The sequence below is a fragment of the Hemiscyllium ocellatum genome, chromosome 42, assembly GCF_020745735.1.
Source record: "Hemiscyllium ocellatum isolate sHemOce1 chromosome 42, sHemOce1.pat.X.cur, whole genome shotgun sequence".
Classification (NCBI taxonomy): domain Eukaryota; kingdom Metazoa; phylum Chordata; class Chondrichthyes; order Orectolobiformes; family Hemiscylliidae; genus Hemiscyllium; species Hemiscyllium ocellatum.
Window position 1 is genome coordinate 15,090,159 of NC_083442.1, and position 20,253 is coordinate 15,110,411.

Sequence of the window (20,253 nt, forward strand, 5' to 3'; positions counted from 1 at the left end):
CTCTTGTAATCATTGAATAGACAGGAGGAGCTGACCGCAGAGGAGCATGGGAAATTCAGCCTAATCGGCAACAAAATCCTTCATACCTGACTTCCCAGCTGGCGTCAGACAGACACGGGGGCTCAGTCCAGGTATAACATCTTCTTGTGTGATTCATTACCAGATGGAGATTTAATTGTGCAGGATTAAAGCCAACTCATGATGCTCTGTGCCTCCCTAGAGCAGAGTTGTCCCAGATTTCTGCTTTGAAAACCAGATTTGCTTCAGATCTAATGGAGATGAAGTGATGGGAGTGAGGATAGATCTTCCAATAAATAATATCTGTAGTTCTAGTACGCTGATTTGATTCTCATGTGTGCCAGGCTGTATCCTGTTCATTTCAGGAATACCAAATGAGCAAAGAAAGTAAAATCTATACCTTTCCTATAGTCCCTTTGACTGCATCAGGACATCCAGTGTTGCTCATTGACCAGTGAAGTATTTTTCAAGTGTTCTATTAAAGTAAGTGTTCATTTTGTGCATAGCAAGTTCCCCCAAACAGCAGTTTATTAGTCAGGATACCAGCAAAAAAATCTCCTACTCTTCTTTGAGAAAGCACTTTTGGAGCCTTTGTATCTGTCTGAATGGGTGGATTAGCCTTTATTTAGTGTTCATTCAAACTGCAGCACCTCCCAACAGAGCTGCACACCCCAGGTACTGCACTGAAGTGTCATCAGATCTTGTACTCAGTTCTCTGAAATGGCACTTCAATTCGTGTCCTTCTAACTCTGAGGTGATGGCTAAACAATATGACTGGCAGACACCCTTTCATATGTGCCAAGGTGGGCAAGCCATAGGTAAGAAGCAAGGCAGAGAGAGAATCAGGTTCTGGTAGTGCATGCTTACATGCTGCGAGAAAAGAAAGCGAGTAGTACAGGGAAGCATTCTATGTTACTGCTTAAATGTAAGATTATCCTGGAACATTCCTTTCAATATATTTTGGTAATGTGTAAATAATAATAATTCTTTACACTTCCACATGATGCAAATCCTCTTTGCACAAAACCACAGTTCTGGCCTCTTTAGATGTATCTGTAAACATCTTTCTAACGAGCATTCAACTTGAGCATGGAGAACAGATTCTATAAGTTTTTTAATGACCACCTAAAAAGGTAGGTTGTAATTCTGCTGATGATACATGCTAACATTACAGTGTACAATGTGCTTCAATCTCTGATCAGATCATGATCACTGAGCCGCTGCTGAACCTAAGGGGCGTATATATTAAGATATGATGCTAGCTGTTGGTGCAGCCAAGATTGTCCTGCACATAGAGAGCAAATTATGGTAGTCATGCACCACAGCGAATTGGCTTCATATTTGATACTAAGCAAAGCAGGTAGCAGCTTCCCAAAAATTAGCAGCACGACCAAGTTTGGCATTGTGTTTCTGTCCACGTTAGATTGTAGTAATGAAAGTTGACTGCGTGACAGCCAAAACTAAAAACTACCTCAAGCCCTGTGACTTGTGCCTATGGAGGAACTGAAGCAAGTTTTGGAACACACAATGGCAGCACCACTCCCATTAGGATTTTGGTTTAGTCGTTTTTGAGTTACTGTGTGCATGATGGCCGACACATATGTAGATTTCTTTAAAACTATCGTGCTTTTTTCAAAAAAAAACTACTGCCTCAGTTTTCTATCCCTTAACAGAAGGAGGTGAAAGAGCTTGAACTATACAGATTGACAGTGCCCAAGATTTCTACCTTCCAGTGACGATAGATACATACCCAAGAAGCCAATATACACACCCATTGTAGCTTTGTATTGTATCTGGAGTCTTGTTAACCATCTACTCAGTTTAGACCAGTTGCCTTCAAGAAAATGATTTCTGATGCTCCTAATTAATAAACCTGCTGTGAAGGGGACTCCTATTATATTTCAGTTACTATAATTGTGTGTATTGTCAAGGGAATAAAGAAGAAAGGTGACATAAGTTTTCATCAAGTAAATCACAAGTGTTAGCACACTCAGATTAAATAACGTGATCTGTATCTGTGTAAAATTATTATCCTTGTTTATCTTAAAAGGTGGTCAGCTCAACTAACGGCGAGCTGAACGTCGATGACCCAACAGCAGCACACTCCAGTGCACCAATCGCAGCCCAACCAGAGGTGGAACTTTCAGAAGATACTAAGTATGTGCCCTATGATACATTATGCCCTGTTATGCTTGGTGAATGCTCCACCTTACTCTATTCATTTCAGCTGTTGTGTTGGCTCTTGCAATCTCAATGGAGACGTGTTCAACTTAGAATATTCTACTCAAGGCTCCAATGGAGTTCAGACACTCAGCATTGAGTGGACCTTTTTTAAAGCAGATGTATGTTTATTGTTCAGATTGATTTATGAAACTTGAAAGATGGGGAAGGAAATTTTAATTGGTCATTTTTCTAAAGTTAAAGTTTCCAATTTAACTTTGTATCTACTTCCTGATTCCAACCCTTGCAGCAACACTTGGCTAGGAACATAGGAACAGGAGTAGGCCATTCAGTCTTTTGAGTCTGATGCCATTTAATAAGAGAATGGCTGATATGTGCCCTAACTCCATATACCTGCCTTTGGCTCATATCCCTTAATATCTTTGCTTAATAAAAATGTAATAATCTTGAATTTAAAACTGTCAATTGACTTATTATCAACTGCTATAAATGAGAGAGAGATCCAAACTTCTGCTCCTTGGCATCCCTACTCTTATAAAGAAATCGATAAAGTAGTACCTCATTTGACTAAAATGGCATCTTTTTTGCTTGATGCCTGGAAGATGTGCCTTAATATGACTTCTTAGTCAACAACAAAATGCAGTGAACCTTACAGTTTATCAAACAATGGGAAAACACCCCATATCTCTGCATTACTCTGCTGCGTTTGCATTTGTGACCTTCATTTCCAAAACTGAACTTATTTCACCTGACATCTAAGTATTTAGCTGAACTGACAGGATTCTTTTCCATATAGTTCCCAAATTTATAATATATTCCAAAACTAAAAGCTGGTAAGTTCTAAAACCTGGCTTTCATGGGCATTCATAGGCAAAGGCATCTTTTGTGATGGATTCTTAAAATGTGGAGCATTGACCTTCATTGAAATGTATCTGGCTGATGAGTGCATGCAAGGCAGACTGTGACCCACGTGGATGGAGCAGCGGTTTTCCATAATCCTTTTAACCCTTTCACTGTCTCATTTTGGTTAATATTAATGCCTTTCCTTATTTAGTTTTTTCTTGAATAGTGTTAGGTGCTTGTTCTGGTTAGAACAGGCTTGATGGAAAAAGATCTGGATAACCCAATAGCAGAATGGGCAGGATTTCTGATGACTCAAAGTTCTCCTGCATCAACTCTTGAACCTGTAGTATTTTTCATGATTACAGAGAAGAATGTCTTTCATCTCAGGCTTTTGGTTCTAAGTCTCACTTTCGCTGAGAATTCCTGACTTGTCAACATCAGTGTTATTTTGGGATATTTCAAGTAACTGAGGGATTAACACTTTAGATCATCTCTTTAACAAAATGTGTGTCTTTTTGATAAAATATCACATTGTTGATTGGGACCTATGTTTTGCAAGTTTAATGATCTACTAGGAAAGGTTTGTTGGTGTCCCATACATGCAGTGAAAAAATATATCTTTAAGATGTTATTCCTTTTAATGCCTGTCATTGTGTATAGGCACAGAAGAGATAAAGTTGTTGATATGTAAATATTGGTGTGTGCCAGTGAAAGGGTTAATAATTCCTGCATTTCCATCATTTTCTCCTGATATGCTTTTCATGCCAGCATAATTAGAACAATCTCAACAAACTCTTCCTTGAAGAAGATTGTATTGGCTAAACTGTAGTTGACCGTTCTAATGCAGTTGACCATTAACTGCTAACCCTGTCAAATCATGTTTTCCCTTCATTTTAAGCTGGATTGTTACAGGCCTCCCTAAATCCTCCTTTCCTACCAACACCACCACCCCCAATCCCACCTCACCTGTACCTTGCTGTCAGAATGCATTAAGAGTTTAACCAATGATCATTGCATTGAACTAGGTAGGACAGTGCAGCACTGAAAAGTAGCAAGCTACAAAAAGGGAGAAAGATTGTAGCAAAATACATGAGGTTACCATGGCGATACTTTGGTTACAGTTCTGAGACGTCAAGTAGAAAGATGTGTTCTGTGGCAGTAAAAGGGTTTATGATCATGACTTAGAATTCTGTTGAACAGAAATTATAACTCTTCAAAACGTGTCTGCATAATTGAATTGCTGGTCCTTTTGCAATGTCCGGAAGGAAGATCCACTTTGTTTGGTATGGCTGTCTGCAGGTTAGATCAAATGCACGGCTGAAATGCTCAAGTTGCTTGCCTTTCTTATTCATAATTTGCAGCCTCGGCAATACTGAGGGAAGAGGAAATTGAGGTCAATACAGATAACAGGGCCTTTGAACATCAAATCATTTGATGGAATAAAGATCCTTTGAAGACTGTGTAAAGTTTGCTACTTAAAAGCCTTTTTTTGAATTTTTGATTTTTTTTCTATTATTCCATGAAAAAATGTAATTACCAGTTAATAAGGAACTTTTCATTTAATCATTCAATGGACAGTAAATATTGTGTATAATGAAGATGTTGGAAAATCAAAGCCTGATTTAACTTTAACCACTGCAGCTAGAGTGAGAATGTAAAGCATTAAAGCCAAACATCTGGAAGGTGAGAGGTTATAGTTCAGCTGTCTACTCAAAATGGCGACTGCCTTAAATATTGATGTGACTTTTCTTTCACTTCTTCTAGTTGACAAGCAACTTGTCACTTGACTAGCTTCTGCATTCTAATTGGATGGTTTTTGTGTCCAGGAATTCTATTCAGTTAAATCTTTTTTGCTTTTCCTGTGTTCCCTTTCCTTGTCTCGCTCTTTGCTTCCCTCATTCCATCCCAGCAACTTCACCCTTGCTGTTTTCTGAAGCCCTCTTGTTGTGTGGTTACGTCTTCCCTTCCTCATCCCACCTTTGTGAGCCATGTGCATGATAAGCTTAATGGCGGCGCTTTCTCCTTTGATTAATCTGTTGTCTTTTCTCTCTAAACTCTTTGTAGCTGCATCAAAGTGCTCAACATGTGGTGAGTCCCTCTCTTTGATCAGGGAAAGAGGGAGTGGACCAGGCTAGAATGACACAAACAAAAAGTGACAATCTATCCTCTTGGATGGCTGTTACGTGAACTCGTGATTGACCTCTAGGATTGACCTCTAGGTTTGACCACCACGCAAATCAAGTAGAAACTTGAATGAAAATTTCCAGTGCAAGTGGTGTTAGCAACAAAAGCCAAGTCTGTGCTTTGGACTTGAAGAAAATACTGAAAACTTAGGTAGTTCAGAGTCATGGCTTTTGTCACAATCAGTTTACTTAGAGTCAAATATACATCTGCGAACAGTCTTGCAGATTCCCAGTTCAGTTTTTGATTGTTCAGTTGATCATTTGAGCAATTATGCAACTGTGTTTGACTTCTAGGACAGGTGTTTGTATGAAGCATGTTTAGTTGATTCTTGTAGCCACAAAGATGTCTTTTTGTGCTTTTCGATGGTGTAGCAATCAAATGTCACAGAGACTGTGCTGATTCTGTACAAGCTGATTACAGTTATTCCATCTGTGGCTGGTACCACTGATGTTCCTATGAAAAATACTACCTCAGAGACAGCTCTCAACCAGCTGCAGAGACTCCTTGAATCAGGTTCTTGACAGTTGCCTCCAGCAATCTCAATGTTTGGGTCAATTTGAAAAAAAAGTTAAATATTTTCCAAGAAATGTGAAAACACCTGTCTTTGAGTACCAGATTAATCTGATATTTAACATAAATTAAGTTTAACAAACCACAAGATAATTAAGTAGAGATTTTAACTTCCTTCCCATCTGCTTAGTTCTAAATTGCATGTTTTAAGTAAGAACACAGTTTTGAGTTATAAAAAGAGGCTGGATAACCTGGGACATTCTTCCCCTGGAGTGTAGGAGGCTGAGGTATGACCTTATAAAGGTTTATAAAGAGGCATAGATAAGGTGACTAGCCAAGGTCTTTTCCCCAGGGTAGGGAGTCGAAAACTAGAGGGCACAGGTTTAAGCTGAGAGGGGAAATATTTAAAAAGGGACCTCAGGGGCAGCCTTTTCACACAGAGTGGTGCATGTATGGAATGAACGGCCAGGGCAAGTGGTAGAGGTGGGTGCAATTGCTACATTTAGAAGACATTTGGGCAGGTACCTGAATAGGAAAGGTTTAGAGGGATATGAGACAAATACAGGCAAATGAGATTAGTTTGGTTTAGGAAATCTGGTTCGCATGGATGAGTTGGGTAGCAGGGTCTGTTTCTGTGCTGTATGATTCTATGACACAGTCCTGACAGCCTATTCTCCTGCAGAAGAAATTTAAAATTATGCTGTTGAATTCCAGGGCTACAAAGTTGTGCTTTTAGTTAAAATAACCTTTAGTTATCACTTGACTGCAAATATATAACTCAAAACTGTAGCAATGGTCTACGTTCTTCAGTTAATTTAGATTTACTGAATAGAGATGTAAGTGTATTGCACTTTGGCTCCACGTGTGTTTGTAACGTCAACATTTTAATACAGTGTCTAGATTAGAGTGGTGCTGGAAAAGCACAGCAGGTCAGGCAGCATCCGAGGTGCAGGAAAATCATCAGGAAGGGCTTTTGCCCGAAATGTCGATTTTCCTGCTCCTCGGATGCTGCCTGACCTGTGCTTTTCCAGCACCACTCTAAACTGGACTCTGGTTTCCAGCATCTGCCGTCCTCACTTTTTGCCTATTTTATTACAGTGGACGACTGCAATTCTCTTTCCAAATGCTCCGACAAATAATTGGGAATAAAGTTTCAAAACCCTAAGCAGAGAATCTATTAAACTATGACCATTATTTTGCAATAAAATTGGGCTTGACTTTGGAATATATCAGTTTGATTAAATATCATTTTTTAAAAAATCGTTATATTCGACTGCTGCCATGTCTGGTTAAGGTTTCGTGTTTTGTTGCTTTATTCTGTTGCAATTTTTAGATCCCTCGTCTGATAATCATGAACTGAGTTAATGACCAGAATTTGTGAAGCAACTATCAGAAGCTGATACTTCACTCACTTCATTCTACCGGGATTGTGTGTGTAGATCTGCTTTATGAGCGTGCAAAGTAGTATAATTGCATTTCCAGACTTGTGTAATGTGAGTAAGAGCAATGGTACTCTAGGAAGGGGAAGAGTACCACGTGGAACAACAAAAGTGTTCTGTTTTTTTTAAAGCACCTTAAAACCAGATGGCACTAAATGTTGAGAGTACTGCTGTGCTCAGCGTTGTATGACAGGGGACGGCCATAAATTCAATCTGTTTTCCTGAGTTCCTGACTCCCTACATCGTCCCAAGATGATATTTGCTGGATAGAAGGAAAGAGGAGAAGAATAACGTATATTTTGAATAAATGGTAGTGCTTCCTGGAAGTCAGCCAGAGAGATTATTAACAATGATCTGGGAACAAGCCATCTATCCATTCACCAGCAGGCTGCAAGTTTAAGATGCGATATCATGTGAAAAGAATATTCTCATGCGGAGATGAAATTTCAAATCAACCGTGATTTGATTATGAAAAATAAATTATTAACCAGGAAACAGTATTTACTTCCCTTCAAAGTTAATGTACTTTTTGGGTTATCTGCTCCTGTAATTAGTCTCCTGGGAAATACTTTGCAAAGTTTCTCCCTGCATGACACCCAAAATGTGAATTGCATTAAATGCTTAAACATCGCCCCAAATTTACTTCTCTGGTTACTTTCCTTAGTGTAACACCTCCATGGCTTCTCAGCTCAAGAACCATTGAGCATCTGGTCCTTTAGAGCTGTAACATTTCGAAGGGGATAACTCAATAATTCTGCTCTTACCAACGCAATAGTAACAAGCACTTTTGCAACAAAGCCTTTCTCCCTCCCCACAACATGTACTTATAAGTATCTATATTCATAAATATGACTTCAACTTTCACATATGTATTGAGGAGCAAAAGTAAGTAACTTCTGCTTCCCTATAATGCCTGTCGTTATTGACGTGCTCTTGTTCTTCCACCCAAAAAATTCTGTATTCTCCATTCATCTTGCAATTTAAAAACAAACACAACGTTTCTCTCTTTAACTGTGCCATAGATGAAGCAAACAGGACTGAGAATTTTAATTTGAGTGCAGAATGATTCACATTGCTCCCTGAGCTCCCTCCAATATATCACTTACAGCTCAGAAACAAACTCTTTGGTCCACCTCATCCACGTTGACCAAGTTTCCCAAACTAAATTAGTCCCTGTGCTTGGCCAATATCCCTCTAAATCTTTCCTTTTCAGGCACCTATCCAAGTGCCTTTTAAATGTGGTAACTGTACCTGCATCTCTCACTTCCTCTGGCAGTCCATTCCACACATGAACCATCCTCTGTATGAATATGTTGCCCCTCAGGTCCTTTTTAACTCTTCCCCCTTTACCTTAAAAATATGCAGGGAATTGGTGTAGCTCAGCTGGCTGGATTGCTGGTTTACAGAGCAGTGTGATGCCAACAGCATGGGATCAATTCCCATCACTGGCTTGAGGTTACCGTGGAGGACTCTCTTTCTCAACCTCTTCCTCACCTGAGGTCTGGTGGTCCTCAGGTTAAACCAGCACCAGTTGCTTCTCTCTCTAATGAGAGAGCAACCCAATGGTCTGGCAAGACTATGGCGACACAACAAAAATATGCCCCTTATCTTTGATCCACAATTTTCTGGACATGACTTCTGACTGTTATTTGTTCTTAGAATTTGCATGACTGGCAAAGCTGCATTTATTACCCATCCCTAACTTCCTGAAGAAGTTGATAGTGAGCCATCTAGTGCTTGTTTTTATAATCGATTGACTTGCCAGACTACCTGAGAGATCTTTGAAGTATCAATCATACAGTGTGGGACTGGAGTTGCGCAAAGGCCAGACTAGGTAAAGGTGAAAGGTTTCCTTCCTGGAAGGACATTAAAGAACAAGTTAGATTTTACCGTAATGCCTTTTATATCTACCTTCTTGTGGCTCACACTTAACAAATTAGATTGTTTGATTTTTAGTATGATTTTTTTTCACTCAGTTACTCGCACTTAGTTTAGAAGTCCAAATAGGCAGTTCTAATTATGAAATGACTTTGGTGGCTTCACAGTTACTTTCTGTTGGGTCATTCAAACAAATGTAGAAATGCTTTTTCTTAGTCACTGTAGGATCGTGGATTTTGGAAGGAATCTAAATTTGAGTGAACTAATTTGTGAGGCTATAAGGATAGAACAGGGGAATGAGATTGCTTCTGCAAAGTGCTAGCATGGACTGAGTGGGCTGAATGGCCTACTGTGTTGTTTTGACTCTCAAAAATGGTTTCCGTCATCTGTTATCTTTGCTGAAGGATATCCACTCTTGACACATTCCCATATTTTTCATGTGTTTTCTGATATTCAGATTGCTGCATTTATCTAGCTTAAAATCCGTCTGTGTGCTAACCTGCGCAGTTCTGTTGTCCTGTGCTAACCTGCGCAGTTCTGTTGGCCCGATGCATAGATTTTCCATTCCCTCCCTGACCCCTCTCACTTGCTACAGACCCATATCACTTGTCAGCAGATTTCATTGAAGCTTCCATCTCCATATTGTGCATAAATAGTTAAAACCATATGGACCCAGCCTAAACTCCTGTGGGTAAACACAAAGAACTATGGATGCTGGAAATCTGAAACTAAAACAATGTGCGTTGGAGTAGACAGGTCTGGCAGCATCTAGAGAGTGAAAGCAGTTAATGTTTCAAAACCAGTGACCCTTCTTCAGTTCTGACTTGAAATGTTAACTAATCTACATGCTGCCAGACCCTGCGGTGTTTCTGAGGCACACTTTTTTTTCTAATCTCCTGTGGAGTTTTACAAAATGATACCCTCCTGCCTGTCATTCTAACATTTTGCTGCTTTTCAATCCAGTAAGCCAGCTGATTGATTTCTTTTGTGTGTGAAATTTGCCCACACAGCTACTCCTGTGAAAATGTCTTTCAGGTTGAAATTAAATGCTTTACGCTGTGCTTGTCTTTCTGATTCTTGCCAGGCCTCAACTCTTAATCAACTGTGAGGTAGTCTTAGTTAACACATACTCTGTGCTGCTTAAAATTAAATTGATTAAAACTGACCAAATGTTTTGTGTATCTAACTGGGTATTTCCTCAGCTCAAGCACCCTAACAGAGGGACTGTAAGTCTGCCTCAGCTAATCTACTGAAGCACTCATCCAAACCTTTTTTATTTCTCAATTTGGCTGTTGGTTCACTCAGTTTTATGGATGGCTCATTTGCGATGCAGAGTGATTCCAACAGTACGGATTCAGTTTTCACACTGGCTGAGATTACCACAAAGGACTGTCCTTCTTAACCTTTCACCTTGCCTAAAGATTAGTGATCCTCAAGTTAAGCCACCATTGGTTGTGTCTCTTTAATGAGAAATCAGCTCTGTCATTCAGTAGGATAATACTGACTTTTCACTTCTCAATTTGATATTTCAAATTAGTCATGGCTGGACTTTCACCTTCAATTCTGTGTGCATTTCCTTGTCCTAAACTTTGCATTTATCCTAATTTGCACCATCCCAGTGCTCACTAACCTGTGCCAGCTCCCTTTGAAACAGTACCTTGAGTTTAAAATCCTCACCTTTGTTTTCAGATCCTCTGTTGTCTTAGCCCTTGCCATTTCTGTAACCTCCTCCAGCTGTGCAACTCTCAAATGTCGCTATGTTTTGAATACTGACCTTTTGCAAATGCCTGGTTTTAATGGCAAATGGTGGGTGTGGTTTGAGTCATAAACTCTAAAATTCTCTATCTAAACCTCTCTACCCATTTACCTAGGTCTAACCATGTTTTAGGTCCTTTTGCCTTGATGTCCTCTTTGTGTGACTTACTGTCAAATTGTTGTATTATGCTCTTAAGGATCCTGGGGCATTTTGCTGTGTTAAAGGTGCGATATAAATGCGAGTTATCATTGATACTTATTATGTGTAAAATATGATCCAATGTGGCTTTGAACAAATATTTTCTTCCTACATATATGCTATACTGAGAATAGAATATGAATGCAAACTAGCAAAAAACATAAAAATGGGTTGTAAAAGTTTTGTGGGTATTAAAAAGGAAATGTTGGCCAAATGTGAGTTTAAAACCAGTAGAGCTAGGAGAATTTATATTTGGGAATGGGGAAATAGCAGAGAAGCTAAATACACTGTGTCTGTTATAATTCAACAAAATATGTGACAGAGATTTCATATCTCATGGCAATGCCATGACCAATCAAAGTCAACCTGCCTAGTTTAAAGATAAACAAAGTCTAATAATCAGATTTATTTATGAACTTAAGGACTTAGGAGCAGGAGTAGGCCGCCTGGCCCTTTGAGCCTGCTCTACCACTCAATAAGGTCATGGCTGATCTTTTCGTTGACTCAGATCCACTTACCCATGCTCTCACCATATCCCTTAATTCCTGCATTGTTCAAAAAAAGATCTATCTTAGCTTTAAAAACATTTACTGAAGTAGCATCAACTACTTCACTGGGCAAGGGATTTCATAGAGTAACAACCCTGTGGGTTCCGTCCTGAATCTGCTCCCTCTAATCTTGAGGCTATATCCTCTTGTCCTAGTTTCACTTGCCAGTGGAAACATCCTCTCTACTTCTATCTTATCTATTCCCTTCATAATTTTATATGATTTTATACGATCCCCCCTCATTCTACTGAATTCCAATGAGTATAATCCCAGTCTACTCTATCTCTCCTCATAAGCCAACCCCCTCAACTCCGAAATCAACCTAGTGAACCTCCCCTGCACCCCCTCCAGTGCCAGTACATCCTTTCTCAAGTAAGGCAACCAAAACTGTACACAATACTCCAGGTGTGGCCTCACCAACAGTCTGTACAGCTGCAACATAACCTCCCTGCAGCTTTTAAACTCAATCCCTTTAGCAATGAAGGACAAAATTCCATTTGCCTTCCTAACTACTTGTACTTGCAGACCAACTTTCTGTGATTCATGCACAAGGTCACCCAGGTGTCTCCGCATAGCAGCATGCGGCAACTTTTTACTATTCAAGTAATAATCCTTTTTACTGTTACTCCTACCAAAATGGATGACCTCACATTTATCAACATTGTATTCCATCTGCCAGATTTTTGCCCACTCACTCAAAGTATCTATGTTCCTCTGCAAGCTTTGCTCTGCCACTCATCTTAGTGTCATCTGCAAACTTTGACACACTACACGTGGACCCCAACTCCAAATCCTCTATATAATAATTGTGGTCCCAGCACCAATCCCTGAGAGACACCACTAGTCACTGATTGCCAGCCAGAATAGCACTCATTCAACCCCACTCTTTGCTTCCTGTTAGTCAACCTCTATCCATGCTCTTTACCCATTATGCCATGCATCCTTATGCAGCAGCCTCTTGTGTGTCACGGTGTCAAAGGTCTTTTGGAAATTGAGGTACACCACATCCACTGAGTCCCCATTGTCCACCTGGGTCATAATGTCTTCATAGAATTCTAAAAGATTTGCTAAGTATGACCTGCCCTTCATGAACCTATGCTCAATTTCTCTTGAGATGCCTTGCTTGAGTCTATTATCAAGGAAGAAATAGCATCTTCCCCACTACAGAGGTTTAGCTAACTGGTCTGTAATTCCCCACCTTTTGTTGTCTACTCTTTTTAAACAGTACTGTTTTCCATTCTGCTAGGACTGCCTCAGAATTCAATGAATTTTGGGAAATTACTGTCGGTGCACCTGCTATTTCTCCCATCATCTCTTTTAATACTATGGGGTGCATTCCATCGAGGCCAGGAGACTTGTCTATCCTTAGCTCCATTAGTTTGCCCAACACTACCTCTTCCATAATAATAATTGCTTCCAGGTCCTCACCTACCTATGTCTCTTCGTCACTTACTGGCGTGTTATCAGTGTCCTCCACTATGAAGACCAATACAAAATACCTTTTCAATGCCTCGGCCATTTCATCATATCCCATAACTAAATGCCCCTTCTCATCCTCTAAAGGACCAGCATTTAGCCACTTGTTTGTTTTCTATATTTATAGAAACTTTTGCTATCTGTCTTTATATTCTGTGCAGATTTTTTTTCTCATGTTCCATCTTTCTTTATAGCTCTTTTTGAGGCTTTCAGTTGACCTTTAAAGTTTTCCCAATCTTCTAGTTTTGTGCTGTTTCGGGCAACTTTGTATACCTTCTCTTTCAATTTGATAGGCTTCCTTAGACACCCATGGCAGATTACCCCTTTTCTTACACTCCTTCCTTTTCTCTGGAATATACTTTTGCTGAGCAACTTGAAAAATTACTTTGAAAGTCCTCCACTGCTCGTCAACTGTCCCAACATAAAATCTTTGTTTCCAATCTACTTTAGCTAAGTCCTCACTCATTCTATTGTAGCCTCCCTTGTTTAAACACAGGAGCCTCTCCACCTGTATTCTAAATTCAACCAAATCGTTCCTTTCAAAAGGATTCCTAACCATGAGATCATTAATTATTCCTGTCTCTTTGCACAGGACCAGATCTAGGATAGCTTGTTCTCTTGTTGATGCCATTGCATACTGTTCTGGAAAACTATCATGAAAACACTCAGCAAACTCCTCCTCAAGGCTACCCTGACTAAGCTGGTTCGACCAGTCAGCATGAAAATCCCCCATGGTTTAATTCTCAGCCACTCAATGGTTTCTTATGCAGTATAAGTGGTGGTTTCTCCTTGAATTGGTATTCTCGTGAAATGTCCTGGTGAATGCTAGACAATGAAGCTTCGCAAAATGTCTTTCTTTTAGCCATTCTTAAGTTCTGTCATAACACTTATGACCAGAAGCTAAAAGTTTACTTTGTAACTGTCTTCGCTGGGGAACTGTCTTCCAGAATTTAAGATCCAAGGGACTAGAGAGAATGAGGAACTAAAGGAAATTAGTGGTAAAAGATTGTATTGGAGAAATTAATGGGAGTGTTTTTTTATGACAAGTCCCCAGGACTTCATATTCTACATCCCAGAGTATTCAAACAGGCAAATATGGAAATGCTTTGCATTTTCTAAAATTCTATAGATTCTGTTACGTTTCTTGCATATTAGAAGGTCACAAATATTACTCCACTACATGGGAAGGAAGAGGAAAAAATTGGACATGTTAGCCTTACGTTGATAGTATCTGGCATTTCCCCAATTATTCTAAAAGAAGAGATAAACGATATAAGGATAATGTTGATCTGATTGGACATAAAGGGAGAAAGAGAGGACTGTAGGAGAGTTGATGTTTCGAGCATAAGCCCTTCATCATCACATTCCTGATGAAGGATACATCGCAATACATCGACTCTCCTGCTCCTCGGATGCTGCCTGACTGGCTGGGCTTTTCCAAAACCACATTTTTTGAATCTGATTGGACATAGTCAGCATAAATTTGTGAATATGTTTGACAAATAAATGGCTCATTTTCACCTTGGCAGTCTGTGACCGATGGGGTGCTGCAGGATTTGTACTTGGGGCATTAGCTGTTCACAGTTTACACCAATAATTTGGATATGTGGACCGAATGTTAATATTTCCAAGCTTACAGACTACACAAATCTAGGTGGCAATGTGTGCTGCAGAGGTGCCAGATACAAATCAAGAGGATTTGGACAGACTTGGTCAGTAGGCAAGAACTTTGCAAATAGAATATAATGTGGAAAAATATGAGGTTATCCATTTTAATAGGTGGAGCAGATATGCTTTTTTTTTGAATGGTAAGAGATTAGAAAATTTGATGCTCAGAAGGACCTGGATGTCGTCCTCAATAAGCCACTGGTGCGGCGAGGTATTAGGAAGGCTGTCTTTCATCATAAGAAGATTGGAGTCCAGAAGTAGTGAAGTCTTGCTTCAAATATTTAGGAGTTTGGTTAGGCTGCGCCTAGAGTATTGTGTACAATTATGGTCCCTTACCTTCAGAAAGATTACCATTGACGGAGTGCAACAAAGGTTCATCAGGCTTGTTTCTAAGTTGGTAGGGCTATCCTATGCAGAGAAATTGGGACAACTGGGCCTGTAATCTTTAGAGTTTTGATGAATGACATGTGTCCTTTTAACACCTGCAGGATCCTTGAAGGGATAGACAGAAGAGATGCAGGTTAGATGTTTTCCCTGATTAGAGAGTCTGGAACCGGTGACCACAATTTCAAAATAAAGGGAAAATACTTAACAAGGAGAGGAAGAGCAGAATTTTCTGGCTCTAATGGGGTGAAGATTTGGAATCCTATACCTCAGAGGGCTATGGAGGCTCTCATTCAGTAATTGACAGATTTCTAAATGCCAACAATGTAAAGGGATGTAGGATAAATGTATGGGAAAAGAAGAGTTTGAAGTGGGCAATCAGCCATGATTGCATTGAATGGGGCAAGCTCAATGGGCTGAATGGCCTACTACCATGTTCCCACACAATGTTCATTCATCCTTATAAAGGCCTCATATAGAATCCTGTTAAATGCTTCTTGGCATTTAACCAAATTATATTAATTGAATTACACTCTCCTCCCAATTTAGTTAAAGATTTGTAATAATATGGAAGCTAATTTTAAACAGCAGTAAATGCATTCTCAAAAATGGGATTTCACCTTAGTGGGTTTATAAAAACAGACCTGCCAAAATCTACATTTTATTTATATGTAGAACATTTGAAATGTACAATGTTATTATTAGTATGCTTCACTTGTTGCTTATATCATCACTGAGGTAAACTAATACCAAGATTACTTATTTTGAACTTGTCATTACTGATGACAAGGCTGTGCAGATTTTACTTCCCGAAGCAGAGAGGCAATATTAAATAGCGAGGAAAAGCCTGTTACTACTCTGATGCCATTTGTCTCCATTCTGACGGCTCGTGACTGAGATTTGGTTTGAGTCATTTCTTTGAGTGAACTGCTGATTAGCACATTTCTCAAATGTAAACTGAAACCAGCCATCTAATTGTGAATGGACGCAGAATGCTGGCCTGATGCACAGAACCCAGGGAAAGTAAGAAGGTGGAGATTCCCTAAAGGTTGCATGCACTTAGTAAAACCTACTCCACTGGTAATGAGATACTTTCCAGATGCTTCACCATCCCACTTGGGAGATAGGTCATATCATCTAACATGCTCTGCAGCTTCGGAGCTTTAGTATTTGTGAAAGGGTCACATCACCAGTTGCAGGTCAGGGAAATACTGACTTCTGTAGTCCTCCCACATAGAACGCTGGATTTCCCTGTTAGTTCGCCTGTTTCCATGTAACTGATAGGATCCAACAATGAATAGTCAGCTTATACCTGGGTGTGAATAATTTTGCAGGTAACAGAGTGGTTGAAACAGCACTGTGGACACGCACTACAGTCTCCTGTACACTAACAGTGATTGGGTATGGAATAAAGTGATATCACTGCAACAGGTGCAAACTGGATTTTTATATTAGTTTATTTTCTACAAATAGTCTCTCAAAGGTAGACTATGTTCAGCATGTTAATTATAACCTTAGGGACAAAAATAGGCTATTCAACCTCTCCAGCCAGCTATGCTACTGGTTCGGTAAAATATTGCCGTACCTGATTGTGGCCTTAACTCCATTTTCCTGAAAGGTTCTTGAATGCTCTCTGATGAAGAGACTCTCAGAAATTACTGAGGAAAGAATTGAGAAAAATTTCTTTTCCTCCATCGTAAATGTGAGATTTCTTATAGAATCCCTGTTGAGGATTCAGCAACTACCCTGTCAAGACACCTTGAGTCTTTTACCTTTCAATAATCTCACATTGTTCTGAACTCCAGTGAATATAGGCCTAGCCTTCTCATAAGATAAATACTTGACCCTAAAAATCAGCCTAGTGAACCTTCTCTGAACGTTCCCAACATGAGAAGCAACATCGGAAAATGCTAGAGAAATGTTTCTAAGAGAACAGACAAATAAATGAGCCTCAGATGTTAACATTTCATTAGCATTTAAATAATTGGAACAAAGTAGGAGAAAAACGTTTATCACTGAAGCTGTGTGCAAATTGCTTTAAAGAATAAACAATGACGATTGAAACAAAAGAGTAATAAGAACTCTGTCTGAATAGCTGAGGTTAGAAGTCACATGACATAGGTTATAATCCAACAGGTTTATTTGCCATCACAGATCGGAGTACTACTCCTTCATCAGATTAAGTGAAGAGAAGCGCGTAGACACAGAATGTTGAGGCAGAGAGATCACTCGCACCATCTGTACAATATTTTGGAGTGCTGAGAGGCTGAATAACAAGTCTGTGCAGGTGATCAAGAGTGTCAGACAGTGTGAGTAAAGTGTCAACAGCTGAATAACAAACGAAGGTATGACCTATGATCTGATTAATTGAGACAGAGATAATTACAAAAAAAAGCAAAAATAAAGTAGTGCTGGAGAAAACTAAATGGCTAGAATAACATGATAGGAGAGTCGCTTGGCGAAGGTCAAACCAAAATAACAAGTAATCCAAAACTCTACAACCTAATTAAGGAAGAGAGATCATAATAAGTTATCGAGGTGATGGTATCAAGACAGGACAGTAAGGAAGATTTTACAAATACAGAAGTGTGGTGGGGTTACATTTAGTGCAACCAGAAGACCTCTGCCCAAGGCTCAACGTGAATATTCAAGTCAACAGGAGATGCGTTAACACCAGATTCATCAGCCGTGCTCCCAAGATAGTACAGAATATCACCCAAGCACAATACAATGCCATCCATGCTCTTCAGACCAAATGCAACATGGTCATCAAACCAGCAAAGTAGGAGCTGTCATCATACAGAATAGAAAGGACTACTGCAAAAAAAGGGTACTGATAACTGAACAACCAGGAATACTACAGACAATTACCTGCCATCTGACCAAAGAACACCAGACTGATCAACTTCAGACTTCCCTACGCACTCTCATCCCACATACTTCTCGTGTAGGGGACTTTACTGCCTTCCGAAGATACACAAAGCCAACACACCTGGACACCCTATCGCATCAGGCAATGAGACCCTATGTGAGAATCTCTGTCAAGGGCATCTTGTACAGGAGACCCCCAGCTTCTGTTGCAACACTACAGATTTCTTACAAAAACTCAGCACCCACGGACTACTCAAGCCCAGAACATTTCTCGTTACAATGGGCGTTTCAGCATTCACCAGCATTCCCCACAATGACGGCATCACTGCAACACACTCGGTACTCAATACCAACAACTGCCAATCTCCGGGCACCATCCAACAACTCATCCACTTCATTCTCGACCACAACATCTTCACCTTTCACAACCAGCTCTTCACCCAGACACATGGAACAGCCATGGGGACCAGATCGGCATCCCAATATGCCAACATTTTCATGCACAGCTTCGAGTAAGACTACTTTGCTGCAACCACTGCTGTTCACCAGATATATCAATGTTATTTTCTTCCTTTGGATTCATGGTGAGAAATCACTGAAACTACTAAACAGTGATATCAACAAGTTTCATCCCACCATTAGACTACATTTCGGAATCAGTTTCAGTCTTGGACACATGCATCTCCACCAAGGACGGACACCTCAGTACTTCACTCTAACACAAACCCATGGATAACCTCTCAATGCTGCACTTCTTTAGCTTCTACTCTGACCATATTAAAGAAGCCATCCCCGATGCCCAAGCCCTGTGAATACACAGGATCTGCTCAGACAAGAAAGAATGCTATGGACACTTAAAGATGCTGAAGGATGCCCCCATTTGAATGGGATCTGATGTTGAACTCCTCTATCGCCAGTTCTGATGTGACACAGTGAAAAACTGCTACGTCCTCCTTAGAAGACGGACACAAGACACGACCGATAGAGTATCCTTCGTGATCCAGTATTTCCCGGAGCAGAAAAACTATGCTATGTTCTTCACAGCCTTCGTATCATGGATAATGAAGAAGATCCTGACCCCACATCTCCACTTCTCACTTTCAAACTACTGCCAAACCTTAAACAGATCATCATTAGCAGCAAACCACCCAACAGTGGTTTCAGGATAACAGTGACCAGAAGAGATGCTATCTCAACAACATTATTCTGACCCTTCAGAGACCTGTTATTCAGCCTTGTGGCACTCCATTCGCACCATTTGTACAATACTTTGATATCTCTGCCTATAAATTCTGTATTTGTGTGCTTTTCTTCTCTTCACCCTGATGAAGAAGCAATGCTCTGAAAGCTTGTGATTTCAAGTAAAACCTGTTGAACTATAACTTGACATTGCCTGACTTCTAATCTTGTCCATCCCAGTCCAACACCAGTACCTTCACATCACATATAGCTGAGATTGTGAAAAGTCATTGAATGTGAGATTGAGACTAAAACATAATGGCTCTCATGATAGGGAGGTGTGAGGCAGCAAGATGTAAATAAGGATTTTGTTAAGATAACCCAGCAGTGTCCTTAATGTGAAGAAATGGACTGTCTTATGTGGTACTAGGCGCTGATAGAAAGTAACTTCACAGGATTTAGGACCAGCAGCAACTGCAGGAAATTAGGTGCTGATAGCTGGATAGTAACAGGTCAGAGAAATTTATGAAATACAATTTTGCAGCATGAATTTGTAATTTATGTACTATAGCCATCACATTTTGGCACAATCCTAAGCATTCATAGGAAGTCTAAATTGTATTCAGGAATACTTAGTTATATGAGGACCACTTTGTTTCATTTCAGTACCTCTGAGGAATTGCATTGTGCTGCATTCAGTTTGCCTCAGATGAAATTTCTTTGTGTGGGGTAGATTATGACTAAAGCAAAAATAGCAACTGCTCTGAAATGTTTGACTGTAGAAGAAATGATGGGAAGGATTAGTCAATAATGAATGGATCTTTGCAGCAAATTCAGAAAGACAGACTTATATATCACATGCATAGGTCAACTTGGTATGGAAAACACCATATTTCAGGAGCCCAAGGGTTTCATCAGAACCTTCACATTTAACTGGCTGAAAACTCCCTTGAAAGATCAGATTACTTGATAAGCAAAGCTAAAGTAATTATTATCTGTGAATTGTGTATAAGCAATGGAAAAATAGACTCAGGGCTATCTGATTATCATGTTAATGTACTAACATTCATGATCACAATCTCAGAATTAACTAAGGACAAATGTTTGTATAGTCTTCCAT

At 39.8% G+C, this 20,253-nt stretch overlaps 1 protein-coding gene across 3 annotated transcripts in view; it reads left to right on the top strand.

Moving 5' to 3' along the window:
- LOC132834850 (casein kinase I-like) overlaps positions 1 to 20,253 on the top strand; it is a 214,830-nt gene that overhangs the window by 188,402 nt on the left and 6,175 nt on the right. For 2 of the 3 annotated variants that reach the window (XM_060853927.1, XM_060853929.1), the window contains 2 exons: positions 21 to 131; positions 2,069 to 2,175. In XM_060853927.1, the coding sequence (XP_060709910.1) occupies positions 21 to 131; positions 2,069 to 2,175 (218 nt within the window). The remainder of the gene's footprint in view (positions 1 to 20; positions 132 to 2,068; positions 2,176 to 20,253) is intronic. The other variant, XM_060853930.1, reaches the window with a different exon arrangement.